The sequence below is a fragment of the Anolis sagrei genome, chromosome 13 (genome assembly GCF_037176765.1).
Source record: "Anolis sagrei isolate rAnoSag1 chromosome 13, rAnoSag1.mat, whole genome shotgun sequence".
Taxonomy (NCBI): Eukaryota; Metazoa; Chordata; class Lepidosauria; order Squamata; family Dactyloidae; genus Anolis; species Anolis sagrei.
Window position 1 is genome coordinate 2,060,179 of NC_090033.1, and position 21,791 is coordinate 2,081,969.

The 21,791-nt window shown below is 46.9% G+C and overlaps 2 protein-coding genes across 5 annotated transcripts in view; one reads left to right on the plus strand and one right to left on the minus strand.

Moving 5' to 3' along the window:
- LOC132764856 (ATPase family AAA domain-containing protein 3) overlaps positions 1 to 2,087 on the plus strand; it is a 39,221-nt gene extending 37,134 nt beyond the window's left edge. Inside the window, exon 15 of the mRNA XM_067472965.1 lies at positions 1,634 to 2,087. Within this exon, the coding sequence (XP_067329066.1) occupies positions 1,634 to 1,801 (168 nt within the window). The 3' untranslated portion in view covers positions 1,802 to 2,087. The remainder of the gene's footprint in view (positions 1 to 1,633) is intronic.
- Positions 2,088 to 7,676: 5,589 nt separating this feature from the next.
- TMEM240 (transmembrane protein 240) overlaps positions 7,677 to 21,791 on the minus strand; it is a 55,027-nt gene continuing 40,912 nt past the window's right edge. The window contains exons 4-6 of one of the 4 annotated variants that reach the window (XR_010910432.1): positions 15,332 to 15,844; positions 8,257 to 8,483; positions 7,677 to 7,814 (exon numbers count right to left, since the gene is read on the minus strand). Coding sequence is in view for 1 of the 4 variants with exons in the window: in XM_067472966.1 (XP_067329067.1) it covers positions 15,696 to 15,844 (149 nt within the window). In the remaining 3 variants the exon portion in view is untranslated. Of the gene's footprint in view, positions 8,484 to 9,770; positions 15,845 to 21,791 lie in introns of those variants that run through there. The other 3 variants (XR_010910433.1, XR_010910431.1, XM_067472966.1) reach the window with 3 other exon arrangements.

A 21,791-nucleotide genomic window follows, 5' to 3' on the forward strand; every position in this document is an offset into this window, starting at 1 on the left:
ACAATGATGGATCTGGACTGAACTTGGCACAAATACTCAATATGCCCAAATGTGAACACTGGTGGAGTTTGGTGGAAAAACAGACCTTGACGTTATTATTATTTGGCTTGTAGGTCTTCTTCTGAATGCACATAGACTATGTTATCATCTGCATATTTGAGTTCTATAACAGATGTTGTGACTTTGGTTTTGGCTTTCAGTCTGCTTCTTGTATATTTGAAAGGCGTTTAGAGTAGCTTATTGGTCTTCTTCTGAATGCGTACATACGTTATCATCTGCATATTGGAGTTCTATAACAGATGTTATGACCTTGGTTTTGGCTGTCAGTCTGCTGAAAGGCCAAGCTTCTTATATACTTCAGAGGCATTTAGAGTAGCTTATTGGTCTTCTACTGAATGCGTACATACGTTATCATCTGCATATTGGAGTTCTATAACAGATGTTGTTATGACTTTGGTTTTGGCTTTCAGCCTGCTTCTCGTATACTTTAAAGGCGTTTAGAGTAGCTTATAGGTCTTCTTCTGAATGTGCGCATACGTTATCATCTGCATATTGGAGTCCTATAACAGATGTTGTTGTGACCTTGGATTTGGCTTTCAGTCTGCTTCTCGTATATTTGAAAGGCGTTTAGAGTAGCTTATAGGTCTTCTGAATGTGCACATACGTTATCATCTGCATATTGGAGTTCTATAACATGTTGTTGTGACCTTGGTTTTGACTTTCAGTCTGCTGAAAGGGCGAAGCTTCTCATATACTTCAAAGGCATTTAGAGTAGCTTATTGGTGTTCTTCCGAATGCGTACATACGTTATCATCTGCATATTTGAGTTCTATAACAGATGTTGTGACTTTGGTTTTGACTTTCAGTCTGCTGAAAGGGTGGAGCTTCTCGTATACTTCAAAGGCATTTAGAGTAGCTTATTGGTCTTCTTCTGAATGCGTACATACATTATCATCTGCATATTGGAGTTCTATAACAGATGTTGTTATGACCTTGGTTTTGGCTTTCAGTCTGCTTCTCGTATACTTCAAAGGCGTTTAGAGTAGCTTATTGGTCTTCTTCTGAATGTGTACATACGTTATCATCTGCATATTGGAGTTCTAGAACAGATGTTGTTGTGACCTTGGTTTTGGCTTTCAGTCTGCTTCTCGTATACTTCAAAGGGGTTTAGAGTAGCTTATTGGTGTTCTTCTGAATGCGTACATACGTTATCATCTGCATATTGGAGTTCTATAACAGATGTTGTTGTGACCTTGGTTTTGGCTTTCAGTCTGCTTCTCGTATACTTCAGAGGCATTTAGAGTAGCTTATAGGTCTTCTTCTGAATGCACACATATGTTATCATCTGCATATTGGAGTTCTATAACAGATGTTGTTGTGACCTTGGTTTTGGCTTTCAGTCTGCTGAGGTTAAATAGCTTGCCATCTGTCCGAGAGATGATTTCCACTTCCTGTCAACAAGATGAAGTATAAAGGCGGGATATCAATGTAGTAAATAATTAATACAGAACCCCGTGCTGTTTTCTGATGGTCTTAAGCGACCCCTCTGACACCCCCGTGTGACCCCCAGGTTGAAAAGGAAATGCGAAGGGAAATATATATATATTTTTCAATGGCTCTTTCCTTTTTGCAGGCGGCCGCCTACGCATCCGAGGACGGCGTGCTCACGGAGGCGATGATCGACGCTCGCGTGGCCGACGCGGTCCAGCAGCACAAGCAGAAAATGGAGTGGCTGAAAGCCGAGGGCATGGGGCCGGGAAAGAGCCAGCCGTTGCCTCTCCCGCTGGGGAAGTCCGTATGAGCGGACTTTTGGATGCGCAGAAAGAGGAAAGGAGAGACGGAGAAAGCACGCCAGGCCGAGGGAGGACGGGCAAGCGGCCTTTCGCCTTGGACGGAAGCAAATCATGTCGAGGAGAACACAAACGTTGTGCCAATGAAGAAGGATCAAGGGGTCACGTTCCGAAATCCGCTGTCTCTGGATTATTATGATTATTTGAACAGCTGGAATAAATAGTATACATGTGGGATGTGGGACTGTATCCCAGGAGAGGATACCAACACATTAAAACAATGCCACTGCTCAACAACCCACCGTTTTGCGCATAATTTGCTTCCAAACATTTGTAAACTAATTCAGAGATTTTTTGTTTTTGAAGGCAAGGGTGGAGAATCTTTTTTTCTGCCAAATTCAGGTCATATTGGGTCGCTGTGAGTTTTCCACGCTGTCTGGCCATGTTCCAGAAGCATTCTCTCCTGACGTTTCGCCCACATCTATGGCAGACGTTGTGAGATTGAAACGTCATAGAATCAAAGAGTTGGAAGAGACCTCATGGGCCATCCAGTCCAATCCCATTCTGCCAAGAAGCAGGAATATTGCATTCAAATCACCCCTGACAGATGGCCATCCAGCCTCTGCTTAAAAGCTTCCAAAGAAGGAGCCTCCACCACTACTCCGGGGCAGAGAGTTCCACTGCTGAACGGCTCTCACAGTCAGGAATCATAGAATCCAAGAGTTGGAAGAGACCTCCTGGGCCATCATCCAGTCCAACCCCATTCTGCCAAGAAGCAGGAATATTGCATTCAAATCACCCCTGACAGATGGCCATCCAGCCTCTGCTTAAAAGCTTCCAAAGAAGGAGCCTCCACCACACTCCCTCCGGGGCAGAGAGTTCCACTGCTGAACGGCTCTCACAGTCAGGAATCATAGAATCCAAGAGTTGGAAGAGACCTCATGGGCCATCATCCAGTCCAACCCCATTCTGCCAAGAAGCAGGAATATTGCATTCAAATCACCCCTGACAGATGGCCATCCAGCCTCTGTTTAAAAGCTTCCAAAGAAGGAGCCTCCACCACTACTCCGGGGCAGAGAGTTCCACTGCTGAACGGCTCTCACAGTCAGGAGGGAATGCTTCTGGAATATGGCCAGACAGTCCGGAAAACTCACAGCCACCCAGTGATTTGGACTATGAAAGCCTTTGACAACTCAGGTCATATTTCCTTTCGGTTGCTATATATTGGGCATGGGCAAAGTTTCTAAATTGGGGGCCACATGACGGGCCGGAGCAGGGTGGGCGGGCCAGGAGGGAGGGGGTTCTCCCCAAGTCCCCTCCCTGCCCTTTCCTCCCCCTTCCTCTTCTCTTTAGGAGGCAGAAAGGGAAGGAAAGATGGGAAATGTTTGTATCCCAAAAGGGTTCAGTGTGAGGTAGGCCTCAGTATGTGAGAAGGTGTGCGCGGATCCCAAAAGGCCTTGGTCCAGGATGGGATGGTGGATGGGAAAGGAAAAGTGTATCCAAATTGCCTACTCGTGATATTGAATCCTAGAGCTGGAAGACACCCCCAAGGGCCATCCAGTCCAACCCCCAAAGAATTTCCAATAGCCTCTGTGGAAAAGCCTCCAAAGAAGGAAACCCTCCTCCTCCTCCTCCATCATCATCATCGGAAACCCTTTGAAATCTTGAAACATGGTCCTCATGTTCCCTCTCTACCTTCTCTTCTCCCAGCTAAACATCAACCCAGGAAGAAAGGAGGAAGGAAAAAGGATGGAAAGGAAGGGAGAAAGAGAGGAGGGGAAGAAAGGGAAGGAATGAAAGGGTGGAAGGGAAGGAGGAAGGAAAAAGGAAGGAAGGAGAAAGAAAAGAGGGAAGGAAGGAAAAAAAGGGAGGAAAGACAAAAGGGAAGGAAAGAGAAAGAGGGAAGGGGAAGGAATGAAAGGGTGGAAGGGAAGAAAGAGAAAGGGAGATAAGGAAGGGAGGGAAGAGATAAGGAAAGAAGGACAAAAGGGACAGAAGGAAGGAGAGATCAAAGAGGGAGGAAAGGGAAGGAAGAGAAGGGGGAAGAGAACGGAGGGAGGAAAGGGAGAAGGAAGGAAAGATAAAAGGGAAGGAAGGAGAAATGGGGAGGAAGAAAGGGATGAAGAGAAGGATGGAAGGAAGAGGATGGAGGAAGGAAAGACAAAAGGGAAGGAAGGAGGAAAGGGAAGAAGAGAAGGGAGATAAGGGAAGGAGGGAAGAGAGAATGAAGGAAAGACAAAAAGGGAAGGGAGAGCAAAGGAAGGAGGAAAGAGGGAAGAGACAGATGGAAGAAAAGGTGGAAGAGAATGGAGGGAGGAAAGGGAGAAGGAAGGAAAGATGAAAAGGGAAGGAAGGAGGTGAGAGGGAAGGAGATAGGAAACAGGTAAGGAGAAAGGGAGATAAGGAAGAAAGGGAAGGATGGAAGAAGGAAAGAGGGAGAGAAGGATAGGATGGTGAGAGAGAGGAGAGCCTGAGAAAAGATCTCAAAGGGTTGCATCAAAGAGCTCAATCTGTCCCAAGAGAACCTCAAAGGACCTCTTGATGCTGCTTTGAGAGAAAGCATCAAAGAGCCAACGTCATAGCCATTTTCCCACCCGAAAAAGTCCTCCCTTTGGCTAAGAGATCTCCCTCCAGCCTTGCACACTCTTCCTCATACGCGCATCACTCTACCATGCCCCAAGTACGCCTGCCCTCCCCTCCTTGCTTCGAGTCTCAGAAACAGCCCTCCCTTTGGCTAAGAGATCTCCCTCCAGCCTTGCACACTCTTCCTCACATGTGCACCACTCTATCATGTCCTGAGCACGCCTGCTCTCTCCTCCCTGCTTGAAGTCTCAGAAACAGCCCTCCCTTTGGCTAAGAGATCTCCCTCCAGCCTTGCGCACTCTCCCTCGCATGCGCACCACGCTACCATGTCCTGAGCACGCCTGCTCTCCCCGCTTGGAGTCTCAGAAACAGCCCTCCCTTTGGGTAAGAGATCTCCCTCCAGCCTTGCACACTCTTCCTCATATGCGCACCACTCTACCATGCCCTGAGTACGCCTGCCCTCCCCTCCTTGCTTTGAGTCTCAGAAACAGCCCTCCCATTGGCTAAGAGATCTCCCTCCAGCCTTGCGCCCTCTCCCTCGCATGCGCACCACGCTACCATGTCCTGAGCACGCCTGCTCTCCCCGCTTGGAGTCTCAGAAACAGCCCTCCCTTTGGGTAAGAGATCTCCCTCCAGCCTTGCACACTCTTCCTCATATGCGCACCACTCTACCATGCCCTGAGTACGCCTGCCCTCTCCTCCTTGCTTTGAGTCTCAGAAACAGCCCTCCCTTTGGCTAAGAGATCTCCCTCCAGCCTTGCGCCCTCTCCCTCGCATGCGCACCACGCTACCATGTCCTGAGCACGCCTGCTCTCCCCGCTTGGAGTCTCAGAAACAGCCCTCCCTTTGGGTAAGAGATCTCCCTCCAGCCTTGCACACTCTTCCTCATATGCGCACCACTCTACCATGCCCTGAGTACGCCTGCCCTCCCCTCCTTGCTTTGAGTCTCAGAAACAGCCCTCCCTTTGGCTAAGAGATCTCCCTCCAGCCTTGCGCCCTCTCCCTCGCATGCGCACCACGCTACCATGTCCTGAGCACGCCTGCTCTCCCCGCTTGGAGTCTCAGAAACAGCCCTCCCTTTGGGTAAGAGATCTCCCTCCAGCCTTGCACACTCTTCCTCATATGCGCACCACTCTACCATGCCCTGAGTACGCCTGCCCTCCCCTCCTTGCTTTGAGTCTCAGAAACAGCCCTCCCTTTGGCTAAGAGATCTCCCTCCAGCCTTGCGCCCTCTCCCTCGCATGCGCACCACGCTACCATGTCCTGAGCACGCCTGCTCTCCCCGCTTGGAGTCTCAGAAACAGCCCTCCCTTTGGGTAAGAGATCTCCCTCCAGCCTTGCACACTCTTCCTCATATGCGCACCACTCTACCATGCCCTGAGTACGCCTGCCCTCTCCTCCTTGCTTTGAGTCTCAGAAACAGCCCTCCCTTTGGCTAAGAGATCTCCCTCCAGCCTTGCGCCCTCTCCCTCGCATGCGCACCACGCTACCATGTCCTGAGCACGCCTGCTCTCCCCGCTTGGAGTCTCAGAAACAGCCCTCCCTTTGGGTAAGAGATCTCCCTCCAGCCTTGCACACTCTTCCTCATATGCGCACCACTCTACCATGCCCTGAGTACGCCTGCCCTCCCCTCCTTGCTTTGAGTCTCAGAAACAGCCCTCCCTTTGGCTAAGAGATCTCCCTCCAGCCTTGCGCCCTCTCCCTCGCATGCGCACCACGCTACCATGTCCTGAGCACGCCTGCTCTCCCCGCTTGGAGTCTCAGAAACAGCCCTCCCTTTGGGTAAGAGATCTCCCTCCAGCCTTGCACACTCTTCCTCATATGCGCACCACTCTATCATGTCCTGAGCACGCCTGCTCTCTCCTCCCCTGTTGGAGTCTCAGATCTCTTTTGGCTAAGAGATCTCCCTCCAGCCTTGCGCCCTCTCCCTCGCATGCGCACCACGCTACCATGTCCTGAGCACGCCTGCTCTCCCCTCCTTGCTTGGAGTCTCAGATCTCTTTTGGCTAAGAGATCTCCCTCCAGCCTTGCTCACTCTCCCTCACATGTGCACCACTCTATCATGTCCTGAGCACGCCTGCTCTCCCCGCTTGGAGTCTCAGAAACAGCCCTCCCTTTGGGTAAGAGATCTCCCTCCAGCCTTGCACACTCTTCCTCATATGCGCACCACTCTATCATGTCCTGAGCACGCCTGCTCTCTCCTCCCCTGTTGGAGTCTCAGATCTCTTTTGGCTAAGAGATCTCCCTCCAGCCTTGCGCCCTCTCCCTCGCATGCGCACCACGCTACCATGTCCTGAGCACGCCTGCTCTCCCCTCCTTGCTTGGAGTCTCAGATCTCTTTTGGCTAAGAGATCTCCCTCCAGCCTTGCTCACTCTCCCTCACATGTGCACCACTCTATCATGTCCTGAGCACGCCTGCTCTCCCCGCTTGGAGTCTCAGAAACAGCCCTCCCTTTGGGTAAGAGATCTCCCTCCAGCCTTGCACACTCTTCCTCATATGCGCACCACTCTATCATGTCCTGAGCACGCCTGCTCTCTCCTCCCCGCTTGGAGTCTCAGATCTCTTTTGGCTAAGAGATCTCCCTCCAGCCTTGCACACTCTCCCTCACATGTGCACCACTCTACCATGTCCTGAGCATGGCTGCTCTCCCCTCCCTGCTTGGAGTCTCAGAAACAGCCCTCCCTTTGGGTAAGAGATCTCCCTCCAGCCTTGCGCATTCTCCCTCACATGTGCACCACTCTACCATGCCCTGAGCATGTCTGCTCTCTCCTCCCCGCTTGGAGTCTCAGATCTTTTTTGGCTAAGAGATCTCCCTCCAGCCTTGCACACTCTCCCTCACATGTGCACCACTCTACCATGCCCCGAGTACGCCTGCCCTCCCCTCCTCGCTTTGAGTCTCAGAAACAGCTTTCCCTTTGGCTAAGAGATCTCCCTCCAGCCTTGCGCACTCTCCTTCACATGTGCACCACTCTACCATGTCCTGAGCATGCCTGCTCTCCCCGCTTGGAGTCTCAGAAACAGTCTGAGAAGGTCAGGCAGAGAGATCTTCAGCCTTCTCTGCCAAAGGAGTTCCTGAGACCATCAGAAGGTATTTGGCGACCCCTCTGAAACCCCCTCGCAACCCCACCAGTGGTCGCGACCCCCAGGTTGAGAAACGCTGTTTTGGAGTGTGGAAGGCCCATGCAAAACCTTGGAAGTCAGGAAATCAGAGGCATGATCATTTGGAAAATCTTGGGGGAGGCAAGCTGGGGGATTTCATGCCAGACCCCTGCGATACCTTGGAATCATTCCTCCAGCACACATACCACAAACAGCCTTTAATGGAGATCACCTTGGTCAAGAGCTAGCAAATAAATCCAACAGATGAATGAGGTTGGTTTTGGTGGTCGATTTCTCATGTTTGTTTGTTTTTTTCTCCTCTCCTTTTAATCACATGGACACTGCAATCAAACAATAAGAGCAATCACAGACATCGTCAATATTTCCCGAAGGAGGGTCTGTCCAATTCCCTCCCCGCTTCCTTTTTTTTTTCTCCCCCCGCGGAACAAATTGGGAACTCTTTGTTGAAACACAAAGTCTGCAATTGTGTCCCGCCCCCTCCCCAACCCTCCAAAAACAAAAAGTACTACTTTGACATATCCCAATGAGATCCGCGATGTCTCCTGGGAACACTGGGAGCAGGAATCCGGGAAGGGGAGATATAACTGGTGTTTGGCCATGCAGCCCCAATCCCAGAGTATTAGAATGTCACTTTGGGGGGTCAAGGGGGGGTGACTACTCCCAGAATCCCCAGCTAGTGGACATGCAAAGGCAGGGGATTCTGGAAGTTGTAGTCTGAGAAAAAAGGTAACTTTTCTGAGCTGCGGAAGTGGGCCTGCCTACCTTCCTTCCACAGAAGCGTGCGTGGGATTTAGGCCTTTGGAGTTCAATGGGAATCATGTCGACTGAACTCTGAAGAATTTTACTTGCCCATTCAGTATATGCGCCTCTATATTCAGAATTACGGATTTGCTAGACTACAACAGGACATTAATGCCTGGGCAACTTGCGCATGCTCGTTCGCTCTCTCGCTCTCCGGACTCCACACGTTGCTTTTTAGTGCTCTGAAACTAAAGAAAAACTAATGTTGGGGAACATCCTTAGACAAATTAAATGTTACATTTCTGGGTGTTGTTGGTTTTCTAACCAAATTGCTGAATCTATATATTTTTTTTGTATTACAACTCCCAGAATCCCCAGTTAGCATGATCACTGGGAGTCATAGTCTGAAATAAACATTTACGAAATTCATCAGGATGCATCTCATTCATTTCCCCGTCCAAAAAGCCGGCATTGTAAGCTACATTGAGAACCAACCTGGTGTTGCACCGTCTTCTCTCTTGATGGAACTTTGCAGAACCTCAATCTGCTCAAAGACCTGTTGAGCTCCATCAAGAGAGAGGATGGTTCTTGTCCTCCTTTACTTCTCATCACCATGAGAAGACAAGTACGGTCTTCTCTCTTGATGGAACTTTACAGGGTGGTTCCTGCCCTCCTTTACTTCCATCTGCAGTCATGAGAGGACAAGCACCATCTTCTCTCTTGATGGAACCCAATCTGCTCAAAGGCCTGTTGAGCTCCATCAAGAGAGACGATGGTTCTTGTCCTCCTTTACTTCTCATCACCATGAGAAGACAAGCACCATCTTCTCTCTTGATGGAACTTTGTTCTACTCAAAGACCTGTTGATGTTCTACTCAAAGACATGTTGAGCTCCATCGAGAGAGAGGATGGCTCCTGTCCTCCTTTACATCTAACCAACTTTCATCTGCAGCCCTGAAAGGACAAGCACCATCTTCTCTCTTGATGGAACTTTGCAGAACCCCAATCTGCTCAAAGACCTGTTGAGCTCCAACAAAAGAGGATGGTTCTTGTCCTCCTTTACTTCTCATCGCCATGAGAAGACAAGTACGGTCTTCTCTCTTGATGGAACTTTACAGGGTGGTTCCTGTCTTCCTTTACTTCCAACCAACTTCCATCTGCAGCCATGAGAGGACAAGCACCATCTTCTCTCTTGATGGAACTTTGCAGAACCCCAATCTGCGCAAAGACCTGTTGAGTTCCATCAAGAGAGAGGATGGTTCTTGTCCTCCTTTACTTCTCATCGCCATGAGAAGACAAGTACGGTCTTCTCTCTTGATGGAACTTTACAGGGTGGTTCCTGCTCTCCTTTACTTCCAACCAACTTCCATCTGCAGCCATGAGAGGACAAGCACCATCTTCTCTCTTGATGGAACTTTGCAGAACCCCAATCTGCTCAAAGACCTGTTGAGCTCCAACAAAAGAGAGGATGGTTCTTGTCCTCCTTTACTTCTCATCGCCATGAGAAGACAAGCACCATCTTCTCTCTTGGTGGAACTTTGTTCTACTCAAAGACCTGTTGATGTTCTACTCAAAGACGTGTTGAGCTCCATCGAGAGAGAGGATGGCTCCTGTTCTCCTTTACATCTAACCAACTTTCATCTGCAGCCCTGAAAGGACAAGCACTGTCTTCGCTATTGATGGAACTTTGCAGTACCCCAATCTGCTCAAAGACCTGTTGAGCTCCAACAAAAGAGAGGATGGTTCTTGTCCCTCCTTTACTTCTCATCACCGTGAGAAGACAAGCACCATCTTCTCTCTTGGTGGAACTTTGTGCTACTCAAAGACCTGTTGAACTCCACCGAGAGAAAGGGTGGTTCATGTCCTCCTTTACTTCTCATCGCCATGAGAAGAAAAACACCATCTTCTCTCTTGATGGAACTTTGTTCTACTCAAAGACCTGTTGATGTTCTACTCAAAGACGTGTTGAGCTCCATCGAGAGAGAGGATGGCTCCTGTCCTCCTTTACATCTAACCAACTTTCATCTGCAGCCCTGAAAGGACAAGCACTGTTTTCACTCTTGATGGAACTTTGCAGTACCCCAATCTGCTCAAAGACCTGTTGAGCTCCATCAAGAGAGAGGATGGTTCTTGTCCTCTTGTCTCATCTTCATGAGAAGACAAGCACCATATTCTATCTTGATGGAACTTTGTACTACTCAAAGACCTGTTGATGTTCTACTCAAAGACCTGTTGAGCTCCACCGAGAAAAAGGGTGGTTCATGTCCTCCTTTACTTCCAACCAACTTCCATCTGCAGCCCTGAGGGGACAAGCACCATCTTCTCTCTTGATGGAACTTTGCAGTACCCCAATCTCCTCAAAGACTTGAGTTCCATCAAAAGAGAGGATGGTTCTTGTCCTCCTTTATTTCTCATTGCCATGGGAAGACAAATATGGTCTTCTCTCTTGATGGAACTTTATAGGAGGGTTCCTGCCCTCATTTACTTCCAAACAACTTCCCTCTGCAGCCGTGGGACAAGCTCCATCCTGTCTCCTGATGGGTGTTTTACAGTATCCTGTTCTACTCAAAGACCTGTTGAGCTCCATCAAGAGAGGATGATTCCTGTCCTCCTTTAAATTCAACCAACTTCCATCTGCAGCCATGAGAGGACAAACACCATCTTCTCTTTTGATGGAACTTTGTTCTACTCAAAAACCTGTTGATGCTCTACCAAAAGACCTGTTGAGCTCCATCAAGAGAGGCTGGTTCCTGTCCTCCTTTAAATCCAACCAACTTTCATCTAAAGCCATGAGAGGATGAGCACTATCTTCTCTCTTGATGGAACTTTGTTCTACTCAAAGACCTGTTGAGCTCCATTGAGAGAGAGGATGGTTCCTATCCTCCTTTAAATCTAACCAACTTCCATCTGCAGCCATGAGAGGACAAGCACCATCTTCTCTCTTGATGGAACTTTGTTCTACTCAAAAACCTGTTGATGCTCTACCAAAAGACCTGTTGAGCTCCATCAAGAGAGGCTGGTTCCTGTCCTCCTTTAAATCCAACCAACTTTCATCTAAAGCCATGAGAGGATGAGCACTATCTTCTCTCTTGATGGAACTTTGTTCTACTCAAAGACCTGTTGAGCTCCATTGAGAGAGAGGATGATTCCTATCCTCCTTTAAATCTAACCAACTTCCATCTGCAGCCATGAGAGGACAAGCACCATCTTCTCTCTTGATGGAACTTTGTTCTACTCAAAAACCTGTTGATGCTCTACCAAAAGACCTGTTGAGCTCCATCAAGAGAGGCTGGTTCCTGTCCTCCTTTAAATCCAACCAACTTTCATCTAAAGCCATGAGAGGATGAGCACTATCTTCTCTCTTGATGGAACTTTGTTCTACTCAAAGACCTGTTGAGCTCCATTGAGAGAGAGGATGATTCCTATCCTCCTTTAAATCTAACCAACTTCCATCTGCAGCCATGAGAGGACGAGCACTATCTTCTCTCTTGATGGAACTTTGTTCTACTCAAATACCAGTTGAGCTCCATTGAGAGGATAGTTCCTGTCCTCCTTTAAATCCAAATGACTTCCATCTGCAGCCATGAGAGGACAAGCACCATCTTCTCTCTGGATGGAACTTTGTTCTACTCAAAAACCTGTTGATGATCTACCAAAAGACCTGTTGAGCTCCATCAAGAGAGGCTGGTTCCTGTCCTCCTTTAAATCCAACCAACTTCCATCTAAAGCCATGAGAGGATGAGCACTATCTTCTCTCTTGATGGAACTTTGTTCTACTCAAAGACCTGTTGAGCTCCATTGAGAGAGAGGATGGTTCCTATCCTCCTTTAAATCTAACCAACTTCCATCTGCAGCCATGAGAGGACAAGCACCATCTTCTCTCTTGATGGAACTTTGTTCTACTCAAAAACCTGTTGATGTTCTACCAAAAGACCTGTTGAGCTCCATTGAGAGAGAGGCTGGTTCCTGTCCTCCTTTAAATCCAACCAACTTCCATCTAAAGCCATGAGAGCACAAGCACTGTCTTCTCTCATGAAGGGACTTACAGTAACCCAATCTGCTCAAAGATATGTTGAGCTCCATCAAGAAAGAAGATTGTGCTCATCCTCATATGCTTCAATGCAACTTCCATCTACAGCCACGGGACAAGCTCCATCCTCTCTCCTGATGGGAGTTTTACAGTATCCTGTTCTACTCAAAGACCAGTTGAGCTCCACCAAAAGAGGGGATGGTTCCTGTCCTCCTCTACTTCCAACCAACTTCCATCACCAGCCATAAGAGGACAAGTACTGTCCTCTTAAAGGCCTGTCCACGCAAAAGCAGAGCCATCTCCCCATGCTGCTGTGTTGCTAGCGTCTCAGTTCCCCAACACCACTTCCTTCCTACTACCTTCTTGAGCCCACGGCTTGTTCTCCAAACCCTTGATCCTTTGAGTCGCCCTCCTCTGGACACATTCCATCTTAAACATCTCCCTTCCATTGCAATGCCCAGAATTGGACACAGTATTCCAGGTGTGGTCTCCCCAAGGCAGAATAGAGCATGGGGAGCATGACTTCCGTGGAGCTATACACTAGACTCCTATTGATGCAGGCCAAAATCCCATTGGCTTTTTGAGCTGCCTCATCACATTGTTGACTCATGTCCATGAGGACTCCGGGACCTTTCCACACACCCTGCTGTCAAGCCAGGCCTCGTCCCCCATTCTGTCTCTTTGCATTTGAGATTTTTCTGCCTAAGTAGAAGATCTTGCAGTAGTCGCCACTGAACTACATTTGGTTCGTTTTGGCCAATCGTCTCTCTAATCTGTGACGATCATTTTGAGTTCTGTTCCTGTCTTCTGGAGTATTAGCTATCCCTCCCGATTTGGTGACATCCGCAAACGTGATGATCACACCTTCTAAGCCTTCATCTAAGTCAGTGGTTCTCAACCTGTGGGTCCCCAGGTGTTTTGACCTAAAAGTCCCAGAAATCCCAGCTCCGTTTGAGCGGTGATGGCACGATCGTCAGCGTAGATGAAAGTAAAGATGAAGTAGTTTGGCCGCAAAATGAGGAGACAGGAAGAGAATGATGCCACTTTACCACCCCAAAAAACCAACAACAGTGGTTTGCTATGGGCAGATGGTCCATCTCACAGAAGGCCACTATCACCTAGCAGTGGTTCCCAAACTTCGGGCCTCCAGGTGTTTTTGGACTTCAGCTCCCACAATTCCTAACAGCTGGTAAGATGGCTGGGATTTCTGGGAGTTGAAGTCCAAAACACCTGGAGGGCCAAATGTTGGGAACCTCTGGAAAGGAACTGTGGAACGGGAAAGTAGAGGAGAGAACCTTGCCTCAAAGGTAGAGCACCTGCTTTACACGCAGAAGCTTGCAGTTTGAATCCCCATAATCTCCAGTTAAAAGGAGTGATGGGCAAGCACTTTATACACCTGTCAACTTGGAGAAGTTTCTACCAATCAGAACAGATCAATCTGTGGGTTCTCAACATGTTTTGGCCTTCAACTCACAGAAATCCTAACAGCTGGTAAACTGGTTGGGATTCCCCAGCATCATTCTCTTCCTCAAGCTTTCTTGTTGCCATCTTTGCTTTCATCTACACTGACGATCATGCCATCACCACTCAAACAGAGAGTTTTGAAATGGCTGATCAGAATCTCTCCGCAACTTTTGGTCAGTGGTTCCCAATCTGTGGGTTCTCAACATGTTTTGGCCTTCAACTCCTAAAAATCCTAACAGCTGGTAAACTGGTTGGGATTCCCCAGCATCATTCTCTTCATCAAGCTTTCCTGTTGCCATCTTTGCTTTCATCTACACTGACGATCATGCCATCACCACTCAAACAGTGAGATTTGAAATGGTTGAACAGAAGCTCTCCGCAACTTTGGGTCAGTGGTTCTCAACCTTTGGGTTCCCAGATGTTTTGGCCTTCAACTCCCAAAAATCCTAACTGCTGGTAAACTGGTTGGGATTCCCCGGCATCATTCCCTTCTCCAAGCTTTCCTGTGTCCATCTTTGCTTTAATCTACGCTGACGATCATGCCATCACCACTCAAACAGAGAGTTTTGAAATGGTTGATCAGAAGCTCTCCGCAACTTTGGGTCAGTGATTCTCAACCTTTGGGTTCCCAGATGTTTTGGCCTTCAACTCCCAAAAATCCTAACTGCTGGTAAACTGGTTGGGATTCCCCAGCATCATTCTCTTCTCCAACCTTTCCTGTGGCCATCTTTACTTTCATCTACGCTGATGATCATGCCATCACCACTCAAACAGAGTTTTGAAATGGTTGAACAGAAGCTCTCAGAAGCTTTAGATCAGTGGTTCTCCACCTGTGGGTCCCTAGATGTTTTGGCCTTCAACTCCCAGAAAAACTAGCTGGGATTTCTGGGAGTTGTAGGTCAAAACACCTGGGGACCCACAGGTGGAGAACCAATGGAATAGATACTAGAGGGCTAAGTGTGTAAACAATTTGAGCAGCATAAGGTTGAAAAATTCGCACTACACACCCAAGGGGATCAACTTGATCTCAACAATGGGATCAATGGTTAGCAACACTAAATCAAATCCATCTTCAATGACAACATGGCTTGTAGTATCCCATTATCCCCAATTAAACCTTCATGCTCACGTAACACAGGGAAAGGGACAACAAGAACAGAAAGTTAGGCTTGTGGGGTCCTCTTAGTGATCGGCTTCGGTGGGAATTTACTGCACTAGAACCAATGGAGTGATACACAAAATCCAGTCGCTTTCCGATTCCAAAGCAGCAAATTCAAGCAAATCCCATGGTTTCAAACAACGAAGAAAGGGAAGGATTAGGGGAAGGAACCACGTGACCAATCGGATGGCAAAACAACCAAAATGGGGTGGTTATAAACCTCAAACCATCTCTGGCTTGGAAGTGAGGCATCGTAGCAGGAAGAAGAACTCTTGGGATGGGGCAAGGAAACGGGACACAACCAGAACCGGAGTTTGAAAGTTCTCGAATGCTAAACACGGCATCTTCTGGCCAAATTCACCTACAAAGACCTCAAACGACGACAACAAATTTCCAAACAAACAAATAAACAAAACCAAACCAAAAAGGAAAAAAGAAGGGTACACTGGCGTTGCAGGACACCATCGAGGAAGCGATGGATTGGAAGGACAATGCGAGTTCTCTCTGATTTGTTGTTTTCGTTCGTTCGTTCGTTCGTTGGTTCTTTTGGGTTTTGTCCTTGTATTTACATATGTACAGAAGTCCACCAAGAAAATGGTAACCACAGTGCGACGCCGCGGGTGCCTGGCATCCGGGACGGGGATGAATTGTGCATTCTCTGTGTGTGCCGGACGGACACAACTCAGGGGGGGAGAAAAGGAAGTCCTAAAGCAGCATCCATCGAAGACGTGGGAACGGGCCGAGGAGGTCCCCTCGGGACAGAGGGCAAAGGGCGAGTTCTGTGACCTCTCATCAGTCTCGGGGGGCCTCAGAGGTGCCTCGGGCTCGGGTGCCCGTTGTGGTACAGCTTCTGTTTGATGTGCACCATGTTCCCAGTGGCTTCGTCGTATTGCCGGTGGTGACGTTTCCTGAACTCCTTGAAGTTACAAAATTTTGGAAGCCAAGACCAGGTATTGTCTGGAAAAAAGAAAAGAACACAGAGCTCTTAGGACAGTGCTTCTCTCTAGAATCATAGAATCAAAGAGTTGGAAGAGACCTCCTGGGCCATCCAGTCCAACCCCATTCTGCCAAGAAGCAGGAATATTGCATTCAAATCACCCCTGACAGATGGCCACCCAGCCTCTGCTTAAAAGCTTCCAAAGAAGGATGATGAGGATGATGAATCATGGAATCCTAGAATTGGAAGAGACCTCCTGGGCCATCCAGTCCAACCCCATTCTGCCAAGAAGCAGGAATATTGCATTCAAATCACCCCTGACAGATGGCCACCCAGCCTCTGCTTAAAAGCTTCCAAAGAAGGATGATGAGGATGATGAATCATGGAATCCTAGAATTGGAAGAGACCTCCTGGGCCATCCAGTCCAACCCCATTCTGCCAAGAAGCAGGAATATTGCATTCAAATCACCCCTGACAGATGGCCACCCAGCCTCTGCTTAAAAGCTTCCAAAGAAGGATGATGAGGATGATGAATCATGGAATCCTAGAATTGGAAGAGACCTCCTGGGCCATCCAGTCCAACCCCATTCTGCCAAGAAGCAGGAATATTGCATTCAAATCACCCCTGACAGATGACCATCCAGCCTCTGCTTCAAAGCTTCCAAAGAAGGATGATGAGGATGATGAATCATGGAATCCTAGAATTGGAAGAGACCTCCTGGGCCATCCAGTCCAACCCCATTCTGCCAAGAAGCAGGAATATTGCATTCAAATCACCCCTGACAGATGGCCATCCAGCCTCTGCTTCAAAGCTTCCAAAGAAGGAGCCTCCACCACACTCCCTCTGGGGCAGAGAGTTCCACTGCTGAACGGCTCTCACAGTCAGGAAGTTCTTCCTAATGTTCAGATGGAATCTCCTCTCTTGTAGTTTGAACAATGGCTTCAAACTACAAGAGAGGAGATTCCATCTGAACATGAGGAAGAACTCTCTCTCTCTCTCTTTTCTTTTTTGCTTTTCTTTCTTTTTTTAAATATTTTTATTTGAGAAAAGCACATACAGTTCTTTAAACATATATTATACATTTCACTCTCTTTTATTTACATTCACCCCTTCTGTGCTCCCCTTCCTTCTCCAGAGCCGTCTCTTTTCCTAAAGTCCCACCAAAAAAAATCATTTCGTCATTTGGAGGTAAATTCCCATCTTCCCTTTCCAATATTTTTTCTAGAAACTTTCTCCAGATACTTTCAAAGTCATTTTTTTACATAATCCCTTCTTTACTTTTAAGTTTGATGTTAACTTATCGTTCAATGCCATTTTCCAGATTTCTTTATACCAGGGGTCCCTAAACGTTTTGAACAGAGGGCCGGCTCACAGTCCTGCAAACTGTTGGAGGGCCGGATTATAATTTGAAAGAAAAAAAAACATGAATGAATTTCTATGTACTCTGCACATATATTATTTGCAGTGCAACCCACCCCCCCCCCCCCCCAAATCAAAACCCCACACTTCTATCTAAATAAAAATGTAATGTTCGTTTGTGGGATTAACAGAACTCAAAAAGCACTGGACGAATTGACAACAAATTTGGACACAAGACACCTAACAACCCAATGTATGTCCTTCACTCAAAAAAATTGATTTTGTTATTTGGGAGTTGTGGTTGTTGGGATTTATAGTTCAACTACAATCACAGAGCATTTTGAATCCCACCAACGATGGAATTGAACCAAACTTGGCACACATTTCTCCCATGACCAACTGAAAATACTGGAAGGGTTTGGTGGGCAGTGTCCTTTGGTTTTGGAGTTGTAGTTCACCTACATTCAGAGATCATTGTGGACTCAAACCATGATGGATCGGGGTCAAACTTGGCACAAATACCCAATATGCCCAAATGTGAACACTGGTGGAGTTTGGGGAAAATAGAATCTTGACATTTGGGAGTTGTAGTTGCTGGGATTTGTAGTTCATTACAATCAAAGAACATTCTGAACCCCATCAACAATGGAATTGAACCAAATTTGGCACACAGTTCTCCCATGACCAATAGAAAATACTAGAAGGGTTTGGTGGGCAGTGTCCTTTGGTTTTGGAGTTGTAGTTCACCTGCCTCCATAAATCACTGTGGACTCAATGATAGATCTGGACCAAACTTGGCACTGATACTCAATATGTCCAAATGTGAACACTGGTGGCGTTTGGGGGTTGTATTTGCTAGGATTTATAGTTCACCTGCAATCAAAGAGTGCAAAACAGCTCCGGGGGCTTGTTCTCCTGGCGCGGCTGGGAGTGGCCGCAGAGAGCAGAGCGGCCGGAGTAGATGTTGTCCGCCATTTGCGGAATGGTGCCGGGTGGGCGTGGCCAGGCCAGGCGGGCCGGAGAAATGGCCTAGGCGGGCCGCATACGGCCCGTAGTTTGGGGACCCCTGCTTTATACCATTCATTAATCTGTATTTTCATTGCTCCTTTCCAATATTTTGCAATTAATAGTCTAGCTGCTGTTAATAGCATATCTATTAAGTTTTTTCCCATCTTATCTTTCCCATCCTCTTTTTTAATTAACAGTAATATTTCTACTGGATTCCTCCTAATTTTTATATCCATAATATTTTCTATTTCTGTTATAACTAATTCCCAAAAATCCTTTACATATTTACAGTCCCAACACATATGCATGTAGGTTCCAATTTCTTAGCATCCTCGCCAACATTTTTCATTATTGTTCTTATTTATAATGTTTAACCTTCTCGGTGTTAAATACCATTTCCAAATTAGTTTATAATAGTTTTCTTTTATTCTAATTGACATGTTTTTTTAAGTGTCTTGCTTTCCATATCTCTTCCCATTCTTTTTCAGTTATCTTTGCTCCTACTGCCTCTTCCCATCATTCTCTTAATGTTACTCTTTTCTTTTTTTCCTGTGTCTTTAATTAGTATTTTATATATTTTACTTGTTGTTCCTTTTAATTGATGACAGTGCTTCTCAACCTTCCGAATGCCGCGACCCCTGAATACTGTTCCTCATGTTGTGGTGACCCCCAACCATCACATTATTTTCGTTGCCACTTCAGAACTGTCATTTTGCTCCTGTTACAAACTTTGATGTAAATATCTATATTTATCGTGTCATCAGCAACCATACCATTGTATTACAATTCTAACAGAACAAAGCAAACAACAGACAAAATACAACATTTGTGAGTTTGGTAGTTGATTAAATGTCCTTTGACCAGTCCCTGGCCCCTTGGAGTGCCTCTGGTGTTGCCGCAAGAAGGTCCTCCCTTGTGCATCATGTGGCAGGGCTCAGGGTGCATTGCAGCAGCTGGTCAGTGGTTTGCTCTTCTCCACACTCACATGTCGAGGACTCCACTTTCTACCCCCATTTCTTAAGATTGGCTCTGCATCTCGTGGTGCCCGAGCGCAGTCTGTTCAGTGCCTTCCAAGTCGCCCCATCTTCTTCTGTGTGCCCAGGGGGGAGTCTCTCATCTGGTATCACCCATGAATTGAGGTGCTGGGTTTGGGCCTGCCACTTTTGGACTCTCGCTTGCTGAGGTGTTCCAGCGAGTGTCTCTGTAGATCTAAGAAAACTATGTCTAGATTTAAGTCGGCGTGCTGGCTGATACCCAAACAGGGGATGAGCTGGAGATGTCTCCGCCTTGGTCCTTTCACTATTGGCTGCCACTTCCCGGCGGATGTCAGGTGGTGCAATACCGGCTAAGCAGTGTAATTTCTCCAGTGGTGTCAGGCGCAGACACCCCGTGATAATGCAGCATGTCTCATTAAGAGCCACATCCACTGATTTAGCGTGGTGAGATGTGTTCCACACTGGGCAGCAGAGTAGCACAGCACAAGGGCAGATGTCTTCACTGTGTCTGGTTGTGATCCCCAGGTTGTGCCAGTCAGCTTTCGTAGGATATTGTTTCTGGCACCCACTTTTTGCTTGATGTTCAGGCAGTGCTTCTTGTAGGTCAGAGCACGGTCCAGAGTGACTCCTCCCAGGTATTTGGGTGCGCTGCAATGCTCCAGTGGGATTCCTTCCCAGGTAATAATCCTCAGAGCTCAGGATGCTTGTCTGAAGCAACCAGAGATGTAAATATCTGATATTCAGGATATAATTTGGCACAAATATTTATTTATTTATGACATTTATATGCCACCCTTCTCACTCCAAAGGGGACTCAGAGCAGCTTACAAGATATATCTATATAAATAAAAATTTAATGTTGTTTGTGGGATTAACAGAACTCAAAAACCATTGGACACTCTACCCCTAACAAACCAACGAGTGATCATCGCTCATAAACTCCCACCAAAAAACAGTGGGAAGGACTTAAAAACACAAAAAAGCTAAATGATGGAAAGCTAAATGACAATAAAGAAAAAAAAAGGAAGAAAGAGGGAGGGAAGGAAGGAAGGAAGAGGAAAAAAAGAAAGAAGGAAATAGAGAAGGAAGCATGGGAGCAAAGAGCCAAGGAAGGAAGGAAAGAGGTAGAGAAGGAAGAAAGGAGAGAAAGAGAAGAAAAGGGGGAGGGGAGAAGAAAGATAGAGAAGGAAAGAAAAAAGGGAGGAAGGAAAGAGGGAGTGAAGAAAGGGGGTAAGGAGAGAAAGAGGGAGGGAGGAAATAAAGAAAGAGAAAGGAAGGATGGAAGCAAGAAGCAAAGGAAGGAAGAAATGAAAGGTAGGGAAGTAAGAAAGGAGAGAAAGAGGGAGGAAAACAAAAGGGGGGGAAGAAAGGAAAGGTAGAGAAGGAAGGAAGATGAGAAGGAAAGAAAAAAGGGAAGGAAGGAAAGAGGGAGAGAAGGAAGGAGGGAAAGGAGAGAAAGAGTGAGGGAAGGAAATAAGGAAAGAGAGAAGGAAGGATGGAAGCAAAAAGCAAAGGAAGGAAGAAATGAAAGAAGTAGAGAAGGAAGAAAGGCAAGAAAGAGGGAAGAAAACAAGAATGGGGAAGAAAGGAAAGAGGTAGAGAAGGAAGGAAGGAGAGAGTGAAGAAAGGGGGTAAGGAGAGAAAGAGGGAGGGAAGGAAATAAAGAAAGAGAAAGGAAGGATGGAAGCAAAAAGCAAAGGAAGGAAGAAATGAAAGGTAGAGAAGTAAGAAAGGAGAGAAAGAGGGAGGAAAACAAAAAGGGGGGAAGAAAGGAAAGGTAGAGAAGGAAGGAAGATGAGAAGGAAAGAAAAAAGGGAAGGAAGGAAAGAGGGAGCGAAGGAAGGAGGGAAAAGAGAGAAAGAAAGAGGGAGGGAAGGAAATAAGGAAAGAGAGAAGGAAGGATGGAAGCAAAAAGCAAAGGAAGGAAGGAAGAAATGAAAGAAATAGAGAAGGAAGAAAGGCAAGAAAGAGGGAGGAAAACAAAAAGGGGGGAAGAAAGGAAAGAGGTAGAGAAGGAAGGAAGGAGAGAAAGATAAAAAAGGGGGGAGAAAGGAAAGATAGAGAAGGAAAGAAAAAAAGAGAAGGAAGGAAAGAGGGAGTGAAGAAAGGGGGGTAAGGAGAGAAAGAGGGAGGGAAGGAAATAAAGAAAGAGAAAGGAAGGATGGAAGCAAAAAGCAAAGGAAGGAAGAAATGAAAGGTAGAGAAGTAAGAAAGGAGAGAAAGAGGGAGGAAAACAAAAGGGGGGGGGGAAAGAAAGGAAATGTAGAGAACGAAGGAAGATGAGAAGGAAAGAAAAAAAGGGAAGGAAGGAAAGAGGGAGTGAAGGAAGGAGGGAAAGGAGGGAAAGAAAGAGGGAGGGAAGGAAATAAGGAAAGAGAGAAGGAAGGATGGAAGCAAAAAGCAAAGGAAGGAAGGAATCATAGAATCATAGAGTTGGAAGAGACCTCCTGGGCCATCCAGTCCAACCCCATTCTGCCAAGAAGCAGGAATATTGCATTCAAATCACCCCTGACAGATGGCCATCCAGCCTCTGTTTAAAAGCTTCCAAAGAAGGAGCCTCCACCACACACGCAGAGAGGAAGAAACGAAAGAAGTAGAGAAGGA